The following is a 15,125-nucleotide window of genomic DNA, read 5'->3' as shown; positions in this document are numbered from 1 at the left end:
ACAATAAATTAAAAATTAAACAATCAAAATCAAGTACTTTAGAATTGTTGTTCAACATATATATTTTTTAAACTAATAGACTTTTTAATACATTTTTTATCTGTTGTTTATTTTTGTACTTTTCAATTGATTGCAGTGACCATTGTGGGATTTCTTTCATTAAACAGGGGGGAGCAACAAATTTTGTCCACGTGTGTGTGTATAACTTTAGTTGTTAGTTACAGTACTTTGAAGAACAGCTATTTTATAAAAATGATTAACTGTTTTACACCAAAATTAAACAACCAAGAGGCAACCTAATTAATATTCATGGTTTGATGCGCCATAGAACTATGAATACTTAGGTTACCCAACCCCCCCTTTTTTTTTTTACATCATCAAAGATGATCAGTAAACACTTATGTTCGTGAAAATGATTTTACTTAGTGTTTGTTCCATCTCTGAGATCTTTTTGTATCTTGTTTTTTTCCCCCCTTTTCGACAAAAGTCTCTTAGGAACAATCAAGTTAAATACCAAGAATTTATTGGCCCTTTGCTAGAATACATGTCCTAAAACATTTCAGTCAGAAAACAACAGCATAAGCTTCTTTTTGTTTTGCTTTTTTAATATCCTGACACCAGCAGAGAATGAAACGTGAGGATTCTGTTTGGTGCCAGAAATGGACGGCATTCAGTAGTGGTGGAAGTTAAGGCCTTGCTTCAAAGAGACTGTCAATAGTAACACGTGCGCAGGTAGCAGAACCGTGAACTTTTTTTTTTTTTTTTTTTTTAAATCTGACCCAAGCCACACATATGGGGCGGTAAAGGAACAACAATGCACAACTCAATGACTGTAAATGGGTTGCAAAAATCAGATGCCCTGGCTTACAAAGTGACAGCTAAAAACAGAAATATCAACTGCCCCCCCCCAAAAAAGATTTTTTATGACCTGTAATTACAAATGGAGCGATATGGCCATCTTTTCAACAAATCCAAGTCGAGTTACACAAACTAGAGGATAACTTTCATTATTATTATTTTTTAAACATTGTCATTTATATTTGAAAAAGGAGAGTAGCAGTCTATTGCTGAGCTATTAAACATTACTGGCCAGTAGCAACAACATCCTTCCCAATTTGCCATCTTTCAAACCAAATTCCCTTTGCATATTCTTGAAATGCATGAATAAATGCAATTATGCATGTTCACTACACATAATGTAACTAACTCAGTTCATGTAACATATTTGTAAAGAAATGGATGGAAAATTGATGAAAAATACATCCACAGGTCAAACAACAGTATCATATGCAAAATGGCCATCGGTGATTAATAAAAGTAAGTTGAGGTAAAATATCAAAAACATGCAAAAACAGCTGAAGCAAATACTCACACTTTATCCTTCTGCTCAGTTGACAAAAAAAAAATGGGGGCCATAAATTCAACTTACACACACTCCTATGAAAATGACAAATGCTTGAGATTTTAAAATTCTTCAAACTATAATTAGCTTCCAAATAAAATCATACTTCCTGAAATCCTACAAGACATGCATAATATGCAAAATACATCAATCAGAATATTAGTATTACAGTATATACTTATTGCATCGTACTATGCTTTGCTATGTGTATGTACATAATTTAGGTCGTTGTGTCCACAAGCAACATTTCAAATGCTGCACAGAAAACATGTACGAGCGTGTGAACGTGTACCAGTGAAGTTGGTTTCGTGCCACAGCTGAGGTCCGTTAGGTGCCCACGTGCCGTCGCTCAGCTGACCTTGAGGAGCGGCAGAGGCCTGGCGCAAAATGAGACCGTGGCCCGTTGGGACGCCAGAGGCTGATGAGCGGAGTGTCTCAATGCTGCTTTGAGTGTGGACTAACGTGAGGGCCCCTCCCCCGAAAAAAAACAGCTCCAGTCCTACCACAGCTTTCCAGCCCCCTCACGTCAGTAAAGGTACATGGATGCAAGGCACCGCAATACTGCTTCAGTTCTGAGGTCTGTTCATTCGAGCAAAGTCAGATCCTAAAAGTCCACAAAGTGAACTCAACATCCCGGTAAGCATGGCACATAGACGTCGAGTATTGAAGATTGGGAGGAAAATTCAAAGATAAAAAAAAAAAAGGCTAACCGTGAGCAAAAATAAGAGCTGACGCCAGACTAAAGAGAACCCAAAAAAACGTGAACTGTGGAATCCACTACAAATCTTTGATTTGTATAGAGAGAGAGAGATTTGAATTTGAATAATGATGTTGTGGTGCTGGTGGCACTTGAATCAACGACAGATGCTCAGTGAGTCCTTTTAAAATGACCAGTTAGCTGCACACCGTCTTTCATTGTCCGAGACCAAAACAAAAAGAGGGTCCTCTCTCCGCAGGATCCTGAGCGGGTGATCATACTGATGTGATTGATGCTTCAGTGTGTGGCATACCGTTTGTGTGATTTCTAGAAGGGGCTGTAGTCTGCAGGGTACATGACAGGGAGCCAGTTTTCAGTGAAGGTGGCACAGTGCGTCCATTTGAGGTGACGCATCAGCTAAAAAAAAAAAGCAAACAAAAAAAACAACATGGAAATTGAGTACAAGTTCAAATAATCAATCAATATGATGTTTGATGCGGCTCATACTTGGATGCAGTTCTTCATGTTCTCTTTGCTGGGCTTCTCCTCCACCATCTTCGAGGCGTATTTTAAGGCTCGACCGTACATTTTGCTCACGAGGGCGTGCTTGTAGGAAAACATCAGCACCTGAAAGAAAAAAAAATGTTCGTTCAACAGAAACAACACAAAATAAATAATTAAGTATGGTGCTGCAAACCAGGTCAAAATTGGACAAAACCTGAACCCACCTTGGATTCAGTAAGCTCCGCCCACTTCTGCACCTCCCAGAAGGTTTCTGTCAGAATGTTGGCCAAAGTCTGCGCCGAGTCATCAGAACTGCTCGCCTCCTGTTCGCAAACTCCCTCGGGGTCACCTTGGCCCGTGGCGATGGCGCCGCTTTCCTGAGGCGCGAGGGTTATCAGCTGGTCGGCCAGAGCGCAGCCCTTCCTGCACAGGGCGTCCAGTAGGGATGACTTCTGCTTCTCCATGTCACTGAAACATGGAGAGGAAGGCCTTGATTTAGGAAATTAATCTTGTGGGAGGTAATCATATGCACATTCACCACACCCTTCTTTATTGAAAAAAAAAAGATCCCCCCACACACACACACACACAATTTAAGACATAGGTATACGGTTTCCTGGTGAATTTTTGTTTGCAGGGAAAGTAGCCTTTTCATTGAATCTGGCAACAGCAGAGGCCCCAGAATTGAACCCTGTGGAACACCATATGTTCCATTATACATGAGAATTTATACTGCACATATTCGTCCGACCACTTTCTTTTTTAGCTCAAGATATGAAGGGATTAAAATAATAAAGAAATCACACCTCAAATTAGGGATAGACCGATAACCGATTCTGGGCATTTTGATGAATATCAGTATTGGCCTTTTTTGAAAATCTGACGGCCAATAAAAGGTAAATCTAAAACCAGTTTAATCTTAGGGAAATGTTTATTTACATTTTCAGTTAACTTTATAAGAGATACCGTTGACCATGGGAACCTTCGGAACCTTTTGTTTTTGTTTGACATTAAAGCAAAGAAATGTGAAAGTTTAAGATTTTTAAAATTTTGGAAAAACAGAGCTATGGTATTTACTTCATTAAGTTTCCATGTAACTTTTTAAGACGCACTGATAACCTTGGGAGCTCCCTGAACATTTTTTTTTTTGAGATTTAAAATAGAGTATATTGTCTAAGATTAAAAAAATAAATAATCTACATTTTGAAGTCTGAAGATGTGTTCAAGAAACATGCTTTAAGACATTACAACAAAGTCAAGATTAGGATTTGCATTTTTTTTTAATTGACGGCAATGTTTTCCCTTTTTCACTGAAAATGAATATCGGCTTCAAATATCAGTTATCGGCCTTCTTGACTGCTATTAATTGTGTAAATCATGAAAAAAAAACATGTCAATCTATCTCTACCTCAAATCCTTTGTCCTCATTGAAATAAATGGAAATATTAATCCTTTACCCTCCACTGAAAAAAAAGTATTTGCAACTGAATGTGTAGTTGTAGTTGAATGTCACGTACGTCTTAATGGTAGCAGCATCGGGTCGCGGGTCCGTCTTCAAGGTGAAGTAAACAGCCAAGGCTGTCTGGTCAATGTGGGAGATGACCGTGTCAGCGGCTGAGACCACCTCCCCAAGACGTTTGGCACGCTCCTAAATAGAAAATGAAAATTGAATTCATGTTAGTTTCACACAAACCATTGACAGTCAAACCCGCTACGGATGTATGATGACTAATGACCTTTTCAGAGTCCAGCTGATGTAGTCTTTGCACATGTAGAGGAAGGTAATCAGAGTACTTTTCCTTCAGTTCATCATAAATTGAGCTGGAGTCTAACCTGAGCAACCAAAAGAGTTTGGATGGCTTAAAACAACACCAAAAAATAAGGCATGTTAAGTTTTTTTATACTCACTTGGTCATCCACTGAATATTCAAGTCTCTCATGGCTTCAGCAAACTCCTCTTTTACGTCTTTTTCTTTATCGGCATCCTTGTCTTTCTCCTTCCCGCCATTCTTCGCCTTGTTGGGTGTAGGGATCAGATGGTAGATGACTGAAACAAGGTCCTGTACAAAACACAAATAATTGCAACATTAAATAACAATTGCATACAATTTTCACTCTCACGTCATCAACTGCAACAACAAATGGTGGCAATGTAATCTGAGTTAGCATGCCGAATCATTCACATCAGTTGGGTTAAGGCGTGCCCACGTACAACATAAAAAGTTTCATGATTTGATAAGAGGATAATAATCCCTAAAAGTCTGAATATAATCCTGGTTGCACCCTGCAATGACAGACAATGTGGATCTTGCAATCTGACCTCAAGTAGCACAGCCATCTTGGGTCAATTTAGCACCCAAAACAAACAGGGTTATTTTATAGGCCTATAATATCAATAACCCTTTTTTTTTTTGAGGAAGAGCTCTAGAATACCAACTTTTAGTGCTGACAAGAAAGAGAGAGAGAGAAAAAAAAATTTGGTACCATCACTAGAATTTCCAATGTACTAATTTGTAATACTGTACTTCTAAAAAGACACATTGGCATACTTTGACAGATCAAATAGAAGTAATAAAACAAATGCAATTTTAAAGTGAAGTCGAAGCAACTTCCACAAGAGGAGTGGGCGCTCTGTTGTACGAAGTTTCTAGCTCATCCAGTACCTTTTTAAACTTTCTTTGTCGTTTTGCAGAGGACTGCCCCTGGTGGTCAGAATAGCACACAGTAAGGAAGAGACAACACAAGCACACCACAAAGGATTCTTTTTGATTTTTCGTGAACATTTTTGCCCCAAAATTTTAAACTAAAAGTTAAGATTTTCATTGCTGACACACTCGTACACTCGATTGATCACCTCTGAATTAAGCACAACCATGTACGAAACAACACACATTGGGACGTGCCTTTTGGATGAGGACAGAAAAATAAGCTTCAATGCAAACAATAAGTGATCAATGGCTTTTGCATTGTTGCCACATAAGAGTTAAAAAAAATATCTATTTTTTTTAAATAGACATCCAATAATATTTTGGAGTGTGTTGGGCTCAGGACTCTCTCTAGGCCAGTCAAGTTCTTCCACATCAAATAAAATGTGTGTCCATTATAATGCATGTTTTATATGAGAGATTCGCAACTACAGTGCTGACGCACTTTAGTATGCCATGAGAAATCATCAGGCCTGCTGCAGGAAATGATCTGAATTTTATTTAGCTCGTCAGAAATGTATTCATTTTATTGATTTATAATTATTTTACCATTTATTTCCAACAAATAATGTATCCTTTTTCATCCATCTATGGCAGTCACATAGAATGACAAATGAAATAATTCAGGTGCTCCTCCACTAGGTGGCATTTGGTCCAATTTACCAGGATTTCCACCTTTTGTGATTCACACCTTTGTGTTTAACTATTAATTATACTAGTTTGTGAGTAAATTGAGACAAGATCACAATTTTGTTTGGTAGTCTGTCATGACATTTTTTTCTAATGCAACATCAAATGTGTGCCTTGGCTCAATAAAGGTTGTGGAATACTGTTCTAAATACTATCGAGCCTATTTTTCCCCCTCAAAGGTTTTATTTTATGACCATTTGACCCCGTGGAACCTTTCCTCATGAACAAGTGAACATGTGAGCCACAGACCCACGGTGCTTAAAATATGACTAATGACATGTCATCTAATTATAGAATAAACTATCAAAACCAGATGGGTCGAGGAGGCACATGGGCGACATTATATATATGACAGCAGATGTCGGGCAAATGAGTGAGGAGAGGGAAAAAACGTGACATGCAAGACCCACAAGACCCACATCAACGGCAACCGGAACGGGTCACAAATTTTTAAAAGGGGACCAAAAAACAAACAAAAAATATCTCAAAAGCTTTGGAGGACCCTTTTTCAACCCTCATCCTCAGGATCATTCACTGGTGTTGGATTGAATCCTTGTATGTTCAAAACCATCACAAAAGTCCAAAAATGACATGTTTGTTCTGCAATTATTAATTATTTTCTAAAGGAGAAAGTCATTTTCAACACTCTAAACGGGTCAATAATTTGTAAAAATGTTATTGTATTAATTTTTTGTTGATGTTTTTATTGATATGCAATAAGAATTAAAAGTACATTTTAAAAATAAGTTAATTTATAAAAACGTGCACATGGGGATGGGGACAGACCAATATTATAGATTTATAAAAATCAAAAATATATATAAAATGTATCAAATTTGTACTGCAATAATTAATTTATGGCATATTTACTGTTATAATATTTGTTCCCCAATCAAAATGGAGCGAATGTTCTGAGGAGCAGGACTGACTACTGGTCTGGAGAACAGATACTGTCTAAAAGAACTCAAGTCACTCACTGCTTTCTTGCCATATTCACTCTTCGCCACAACAAGGGACCCTGAAAGATAGCACCCTGGACTTGTCCCCTTTGGAATTCTGAAGGAAGGGCAGAAAATGAGAATAAAGACAGAAAGAACACAATTATAGTTCCGAACAGATGTACGTCCCTAATTTAAAGTGGCAACAAATTTAGACACAACTGACACATTTCTTGCGTAAAACCAAATTCAATGTGTCCTATCATTTTTTTTTTGCTAAAATTTGGAATTTTGCTAAAATGGTGAGGTTATTTTAAATGTGTCGTCATTGACTTGTTATCATCCCTTGGAACTCACTTGTCATCTGGCAAGGCTGTGACATAGAAATGCTGCGAGGCCCCTGGTGACAGGGTGACAGAGTTTGCCTTCTTCTTGGCCAGGAGGGCCACTCGATGCGTCTCGTAAACGTCTGGGCTGAGGGTGGCAGACAGACGATGGGAGACGACAAATGGCAGGTCTTTTAGCCGCTCCAGCTCACTCGACAACTCATGGCGCACCTGCAGGCGTACTGTGTAGTCGCCCTTTTCAAGCTTGAGAGAATACTGGAGGAGGAGAAAAGCGCTTGAGATTTACAGGTACGCCCACAGCACCACTGTGCTGGCAAAAGGACAAATATAAATTTGAAAAATGCATGTAGAAAAAGTTACCTGATGTGGGTAAGCATCCCCTGAACCCAGTAATCTCTTGTTCTGATCAAACAGCATCCACAGCTGACTATCAAACTCAGATTCATACAGCAGCTCACAGAGCAACGGGCAGCTGGGTGTGACCTCCCCGCTCTTCGGCTGCACAGAGAAAGTTATGAATACAACGAGATTGAAAAACTTCAAAACTGTTGTACGCTTCAGGCATTGGAAGGTACCTGGTGAAAACTGTAGGTGAGAATAATCTCGTAAAGTTGCCTGTTGTTGGGTAGAACATCCCTCCCTCCCAAAGGCTTTATCTTTGAACTAATGGGCCTAGAGGAGAGGACAACATCATTTACAAACAACACAGCAAATTGGTGCAACGAGGTAACGATTAGCGTGTGGACTTACCTGAGAGGCTGAACCCAAGACTTGAGGGTGATAGTCGGAGACACTTCCTCATACTTCAATGGCGATGACACATCAAAACCCGTAACTCCCTCTGACGCATGCTGGCCAAAGACAGAAGTGGAGGAGTCACGGACGGTGTGGAAAATGTTTTCATATGCGTGACAGTGCTCCACTCACAATGTGCAGCGGCGAAGGAGAAATATTGAGACCGTGGAACGAGATGTTGTAGTCCACTGTGACATCTCCCAAACTCGCCCACCAGCGGGCAATGCACAGTTCAACAATCTTACCAGACTGAAAAAGGCGGGGATCAAAAGTACTGAATTAGTAACCCTACACTTAAAGGGGAAGTCAACCCCCCCCCAAAAAAATATTTGACAAAAATATGCTCTATGCAGCCCCACTATTCTAAATACGGTATTCTGGTTGATATTGTGTTAGTGGAATATGAGTTAAGTAGCAAAATGCTACCATTTTGCCACTTAAGGTTGACTGAAGATGACATCGATGTTGCTCAGGTCTCAGGCAACAACCAATCACAACTCAGCTTCAAACAACAGGTGAGCTGTGATTGGTTGTTGCCTGGGCCCTGAACAATTATTGATGTCATCTTCTGTCGGCAGCAAGTGGAAAAATGACCACCCCCTGACATGGATAAAAATGGCTGGATTTTGCTTCATAAATCATATTACACAAATGTAATATTAATCAGAATGTCATGTTCAGACTAGTGAGGTCACATATAACATATTATTGTCAATAAATATTTAAGGTTAACTTCCACTTTAAATTTTCTATGGAGGTTTCAACTACAACACACTTGACTTCATGAAGGTTCATGCAGAGTAAATGATGCCAGAAAAAACAATTTACAAACCAGCACAGAAAAGGATTCAGTTAGTGAGCCTTTCTCCAAAAGTGACGAAAACTTGTAGAATTCATTAGCTCGGTACGCTTTCTGTTTGACGAGGTGCACCGCATGCAGAACAAACTTTGAGGACACGTCTCCAGAATGAGAAGTCAGCGTGATCTCTGAAGAGGTGAAGAGCAGATGCCACAAAACAATTGTCAAAACAGCAACACTGTATTCGAGCTTCTTCTTCTTTCAGCCGTTAAGAGAAAGGAGAACATGCCTGCCCAGGATGCTCCCTGAGGCACAGTTATGAAGTGCCGTTTAATCTGTCCTGGTCTGAAGTGGACGTCTTTGAAACACAACTCTTGATTACGACTCTCTGCCAATCTGCCGGGTACAGAAGACAGAGAAATAACTGTGAAACACACACATTTTCACAAAGCTGTTATTGAGAGAAAGTGAAAAAAAAAGTATCATCTTACTTGGTGGGAATAATAACTGTGATGGGGACTCTGAAGAGTGGCCCACAACCAGGCGCTGCTGTGTCATAACCACATACCTGAAAAAAGGTAGACTGTAGGTTGCCGCATGCATACTAACAGTTTGTAGAACATTGGCTATTTTTGCCCACCTCTGCGTAGTGCACCCCTTCCCTCAAGCCGACGGGATCCACACGGACGTTGACATGACGACACTGGTTCATCAGCTCGAGGTGAGATGGGCACTGAACCCACGGGGCTGCACACGTGAGGGCCAAGTGTAACTGTAAGGATATTCGCTCAGTGTTTTCTGGAATGAAGCAGAAATACAGTGTGAAAAAACATGAGCAAACAGAGTATGTACTGTACAACTCTGCTGTGGATTAAATCTAATGATGTCATAAACTAAAATCAGTAAGTGAATGGCTACTATTAGTGGCAATTTTTTTTGTGTTTAATCCTAATCCAGAATTCCTTTAAAACACGGATGGATGCGAAAAAGATCAAGAAATGACAATATCAAATGTGAATTTCGATGAGAGTGTGATAATGGTTTCTGATAATGTAGATTTTATATATTTATGGTGTCGAGGTCGGAACCTCCTATGTCACAATTTGGTAAATTTCACATTTTTTCACAAATCTATATTGTAAACGGTACTTCATTTATATTGCGCTTTTCCACCTTACAAAGCCCTCAAAGCGCTTTACATTCGACTACTCATTCACCTACAGACGACGCACATCAGGAGCAACTCGCGGTTCGAAATCTTGCTCAAGGATACTTCGATGTGGTCGCAATGGCATGGAATTGAACCACTCTACCACTGAGCCACACCGCCCCCTGTAGGTCAATCCACATGTATGGGAGAATGTTTACAAATTAATAATTTTAAGTGTTGAAAATGTCTTTCTCTTTTGGACAACACAATGGTGACAGTTTAACAAATATTATTTTTGGGGATCTCCTGAAATTTTTTGGGAGGTATAAGGATTCTGCTGATGCTAATGACATCAAACTATAGGCATTGCTCATCATCACTGAACAATTTCAATATGGATGATAGGCAAGGAGAACATACCTGTGTTTTCAGGGAATATTGGTTCAATTCCTACTCCGTGGTCTGAGGGCGACAAAAGCTGTGTCGGATCCCTGAGGTAGATGCCTCGGTGTGTTCCCACAGTAACTGAGAAACCCAGATGGCTGGTGGGTAAGGAGGCATTTTGTGTGAGGTAGTCTAATGCCCTGTCCACCTACCCGCAGAAGATTGAATAAACAGTGCAAACAATTACATCATAATACAATAAAAGTAAAAAACTACCAGCAAGCAAAAGGTCAGCTACCTGAATGATTCCATGGCCCTGTGCAAACACCTCAATGTCATCAACCTTCAGAGCTGTGTTTTCCAGTGCTCTCCTTACCCCGGGAACAGAGGGCTGTATCCCCTGCTGTTTCAATCCTGTCTCATGCAAAGTCACAAACTAGCATGAATGGCTCTGCGAGACCATACAGCAAAAAGTACTACGAAGTTCTGACCCACCGGAGAGGACCAGAGCAATGCCTCCGCAAGCGTTGGGGGATGACATCGACGTCCCGTTCATCAGCTGGGTACCACGAAGAGTCCAGTTGGGTACGGATGCAATGGCGCCACCAGGGGCACTTATGCTGACCCCGAGTGCACCGTCTGTACTGGGGCCCCTGGAGGACCAGGTGTACTGGTTGGGAGGCAGCTTCTCCCTCAGAGAATATTCAGCCACCATCATGTCAGGGGTCACATAGGCTCCAACACCTAAGGAGAGGATATGCAGAAGACTTGTGTGTGTGCATTTATTTTCCAAAGACGACACTTCTTGTCTGATAATGTATTAAAGGGGAAGTCAACATGAGTTTGTCTTTGGTGTGTGTGTGTGGGGTGTATCGGCTTCAGCTGTGGTCATTATTGCCTACAGCTTAAAAGGCTGGTGGTCAGGGCGACTGTCGGTCTGGCTTTGTGTGTTTGTCCACTTCGTTTGTTGGCCGGTCTGGCTGTTCGTGTGTATTTGCCCCCCTTTCATTCGTTTGTTTAGTTACGTCTCAGAAAACAACCAATCACAGCGAGGCTTCCGAAAACAGGTGAGCTCTGATTGGTTGTTGCCTGAGCCCAGTGTAATATTGGTGTCATCTTCACTTGACAGCTAGTGGCAAAATGGCCACCCCGAGATGGATAAAAACAGCTGAATTTAGCTTCATAGCTCACATTCCAAAAATGTAATATTAAATCAGAACGTCATGTTTAGATTAGTAAGGTCGCATATAACATGTTATTGTCAAGAAATGTTCAAGGTTGACTTCCACTTTAGTCAAATAAGATTAATCTGATCTCGGCTGTTCATATGGGAAAAAATCTTAAGACACTACTGTTTTACCTATGACACTGCTGGTGGTTCCTCCGGGGCAGCCCACCGTGGAGAGACAGGGGCCGTTGTTTCCTGCACTTGAAACAAATATCACATTGTGCTTCTGTACAGCCTCCGTGATAACCTCACAAATCCTCCTAAAAAAGAACACACAAAAAACCCAAATGTAAACAACGACAAATCAATTGATATTCATATAGGCTTTTTTTTTTTTTTTTTTTTTGCTGCAACTTTACAACACTTACCCTGAATTGGGCCAGTGGGTGGCTTCTCCGTAGCTGTAGTTAACCAAGTCACACTTGTAGTTGATCACTTCAATCATCTTTGGATAGACGCAAGAAAATAAATGGATTAGTTTACCGTCAACAACTAACTGATAATGTGTAAATCCAACTAACATACTGCTCGAATAAGTCCTGTGCCCGTTTCCATGGTGCTGAGCCGAGTGTCTCCAATCTTCAGAGCTAAGATCTGAGCACCAGGGGCAACCCCGTTCCGCTCTGGTTCTTCTGGGAAGTAACCTGCTGCGATGCTTGCCACATGTGTCCCATGAGCACCTTCAAATACACAAGTTCTCATAATTCAAACCATTCAAGAAGAACTTCCTTTTAGTGGAAAATGGTAGCATTACAAACGACAACAGGTTTTTATATGCTTTACCTCCACTGGTGACGATGCAGAGCGTGGTTCCCTCGTCATAAATATTCACGGAGTAGTTTAGCATTTCAGCGTTCCCTAATGTTGCATATTCTTGTGACTCTCTGAAGGAGCTCAAAACAGTGCACTGGGACAATTCTCCACACTCAGAGGTGTCCATTACAGCCCTTAACAGACAAACAACAACTTGAGGACCTTGTGAAGGATATTGGAAACATCAACGTAGTCAATGTTTGGCCTTACCGCCATGTGACACCGTCATGCCAAAGAACACAGTCAAACACAGGACCGGGATCACTGTATTTCTTTTCTAGAGAAACAAGCAGCTCTGATTGACTTTGCAACTCTTCCCTTTGTAACTTCTCTAACTGGAGACATAAGGCACGATGAGTGACATGAGCGCAGCAGCTTGAATAGATCATTTCTGTGATGGATCATTCTTGTTACCTGTGACGGAGTTGAGTGTGAGAGATCAAACTCCTCTGTCCTGCGACAGGCGTCAGCTAGTGCTGCTCTATGTGCCGGGTCCCACATCTTCTCCTTTCGCTCTTTCTGCAAAGTAGAACAGTGTTCTCTTATGTAACGAGGGTGTCCAATTATGTGAATCTAAATCAACACTGTCACTATGAAATGCGATCAAAGAATAAATGAGGCACAAATGCCCCTTTCTTCAGTACGAGCACTTACATTTGAGTACCTGTTGATAATGCCATTACATCTTGCAATTGTGATCATGTTTTATTTCATTTAAACATTGTTCAAGTTACAACACTACAAAACAAAGTTTTATAACACTTTTAGTGTGTTACTAATAATAATCTAGTAAGACCAACCATACCACTAAACTGGTCGCCAGCCAACTGACCCAGTGAAGCGTAATAATACACTACAACATTTTCTTACCTGTATTCTTTCTTTAAGGGCCTTAGGGAAGAACTCATAGCCATTTTTAACTCCAATGTGATACTTCCCTGATGGGTTGACCCAAGCAGGAGGGATCTGGATGACAGAAAAAGACACACCAGGATATATATTTTTAGGATAATTCCAGAGGTATAGGACTGAGTCAAACCCAGAATTGAGTGCGCTAAAATACCATGTAATACATACATAAATGCACAATTTTGTTGTTGTTTATAAATGATTTCTGTATTAATCTACAAACCTTTAATATTCTACCAGATAGACCAGTGATAGTCTCTTCTTTTGGCTCAACCACCGTTGCCATGTTCACATCACCACTGCCTGTTGTGTCAATGATATCAACAATCTTTGGCTTCCCATCTGTTGTCACCTGAAGATGAACACATAAAGCACAAGTCAGTACACAGAATATGTAGAAAAATATTTATAGATCAACAGTAAAATATTGCAATGATAACACCAGTATACTATATTTGAAACTGAATGTAACTTATGTATAAGGGGCAACATGGCTCAGTGGTTGAGTGGTGGTCTCCCATCCATGAGGTTGTGGGTTTGATCCTCACCCCTGGTGACCATGTCAAAGTGTCCTTGAGCAAGACACTGAACCCCGATTTGCTCCCAATGGATCTGGCAGCTCTCTGCGTTGGCAGCAGTCGGCCATTGGTGTGTGAATGGGTGAATGAGAGGCATTGTAAAGCGCTTTGGGCACCATATGGTGTAGTTAAAGCGCTATATAAACAGTAGAATTTCTAACCTACAGAAACACATTAAGGGCACAGTACATAATATACATGATCAGATTCAATCTCTGCCCTTTACAAAACAAAGCGGTTATATTTATCAAGTCAGTAAACTTTCTACAATATCATCACGTTGCAGGATATTAAACTATTGAAACGTGTAACCTGCATATACACGTTGTATTAAATAAACAGTATATATAATATTTCACGATGAGATTCAATGTTGACCAGAGCTGATGTCGTTTATTGTCAAAAGGGACAAAATATTGTGCACTGTTACCCCGAGGCTTAATAAAAATATAAAATTGGAAAATACAGCTGAATCATTCTCGTCTTACTTGATTTAGCTCGTACAATTTACAGTACGCTTACGTCACGATAAAAAAAAAAACAACAAAAAACAATGGTCGTGGTGAGTACTGTACTTCTAAATCCAATGTATTGTCAAACTTGCAAACATCCAGGCCTTTTACACACCGATTATCCTATTGAGAAAATAACACGAAATAAATTAAATACTCACAAGTTGTCTAAAAGTCAATCAACTGCTGTATGCTAGGACCTATTGTGCGAGAAGGCTAACTTACAGTAACGGTTCTCGTCAACTCGTCTCTATCGGCAAATCATTAGTGAGAACGGAAGAAGAGGCAACAAATGCGCTTCTTTGTCTAAATTAAGTTGTCATCCTTCTATCAATGGTAATGTCGCAATATGTGTTCCATTTGTCCATCCTAACAGCTCAGCTAGCTAACTAGCTAGTGACTGTACAGATTATGTGGCCTTTCGCTTGAGTTGCTCCCAGTTAGCTTTTAGCTAACTAGCCGGGCAGTTGTACCTGCATGCCGGGCGCCCCCGGGTCAACCCCGGTGTCCATGATCGCGATGAGAACCCCCCGGCCATCGTACTCAGGGAACCGGCTTAGGTAGGACGCGGCGCCGGTCTCTTTTTTGGGAAGCAGCCCGTGAAAGGGGAACGGCTCTTCGGTTGAATGGGTAGCCATGACTCGAAGAGCGATATGACAGCAGCGAAATGCTAA

The 15,125-nt window shown here is 40.6% G+C and overlaps 1 protein-coding gene across 2 annotated transcripts; it reads right to left on the bottom strand.

The window, feature by feature from the left end:
• Positions 1–506: 506 nt before the first annotated feature.
• On the bottom strand, positions 507–15,125 carry tpp2 (tripeptidyl peptidase 2). 2 transcript variants are annotated; one of them, XM_077564229.1, is made up of 29 exons: positions 14,925–15,125; positions 13,585–13,713; positions 13,323–13,418; positions 12,867–12,971; positions 12,663–12,787; positions 12,423–12,586; positions 12,165–12,319; positions 12,008–12,084; positions 11,772–11,899; positions 10,907–11,155; positions 10,710–10,825; positions 10,448–10,619; positions 9,518–9,675; positions 9,369–9,445; positions 9,167–9,273; positions 8,911–9,065; positions 8,211–8,327; positions 8,034–8,134; positions 7,859–7,955; positions 7,644–7,781; positions 7,294–7,538; positions 6,976–7,054; positions 5,267–5,305; positions 4,512–4,663; positions 4,340–4,436; positions 4,121–4,251; positions 2,828–3,071; positions 2,607–2,726; positions 507–2,516 (listed from the first exon to the last, which is right to left on the bottom strand). In XM_077564229.1, exons 1-29 carry the CDS (start codon positions 15,087–15,089, stop codon positions 2,427–2,429), a joined length of 3,828 nt encoding a protein of 1,275 aa, XP_077420355.1. In that variant the 5' UTR covers positions 15,090–15,125; the 3' UTR covers positions 507–2,426. The 2 variants fall into 2 exon arrangements, with proteins under 2 accessions (XP_077420355.1, XP_077420356.1); XM_077564230.1 differs by lacking the exon at positions 5,267–5,305.

Source organism: Vanacampus margaritifer, chromosome 4 (genome assembly GCF_051991255.1).
Source record: "Vanacampus margaritifer isolate UIUO_Vmar chromosome 4, RoL_Vmar_1.0, whole genome shotgun sequence".
NCBI classification, from domain to species: Eukaryota; Metazoa; Chordata; class Actinopteri; order Syngnathiformes; family Syngnathidae; genus Vanacampus; species Vanacampus margaritifer.
This window is presented reverse-complemented; position numbering and strand designations above follow the sequence as displayed.

Coding starts and splice junctions, on each gene's coding strand:
- tpp2 (XM_077564229.1), bottom strand. CDS start 15,089: ATGGCTACCCATTCAACCGAAGAGCCGTTCCCCTTTCACGGGCTGCTT. Junction 12,587..12,662: donor CATGACGGTGTCACATGGCG/GTAAGGCCAAAC, acceptor TTGTCTGTTAAG/GGCTGTAATGGACACCTCTG. Junction 3,072..4,120: donor GATGCTGCTACCATTAAGAC/GTACGTGACATT, acceptor TCCATGTTTCAG/TGACATGGAGAAGCAGAAGT.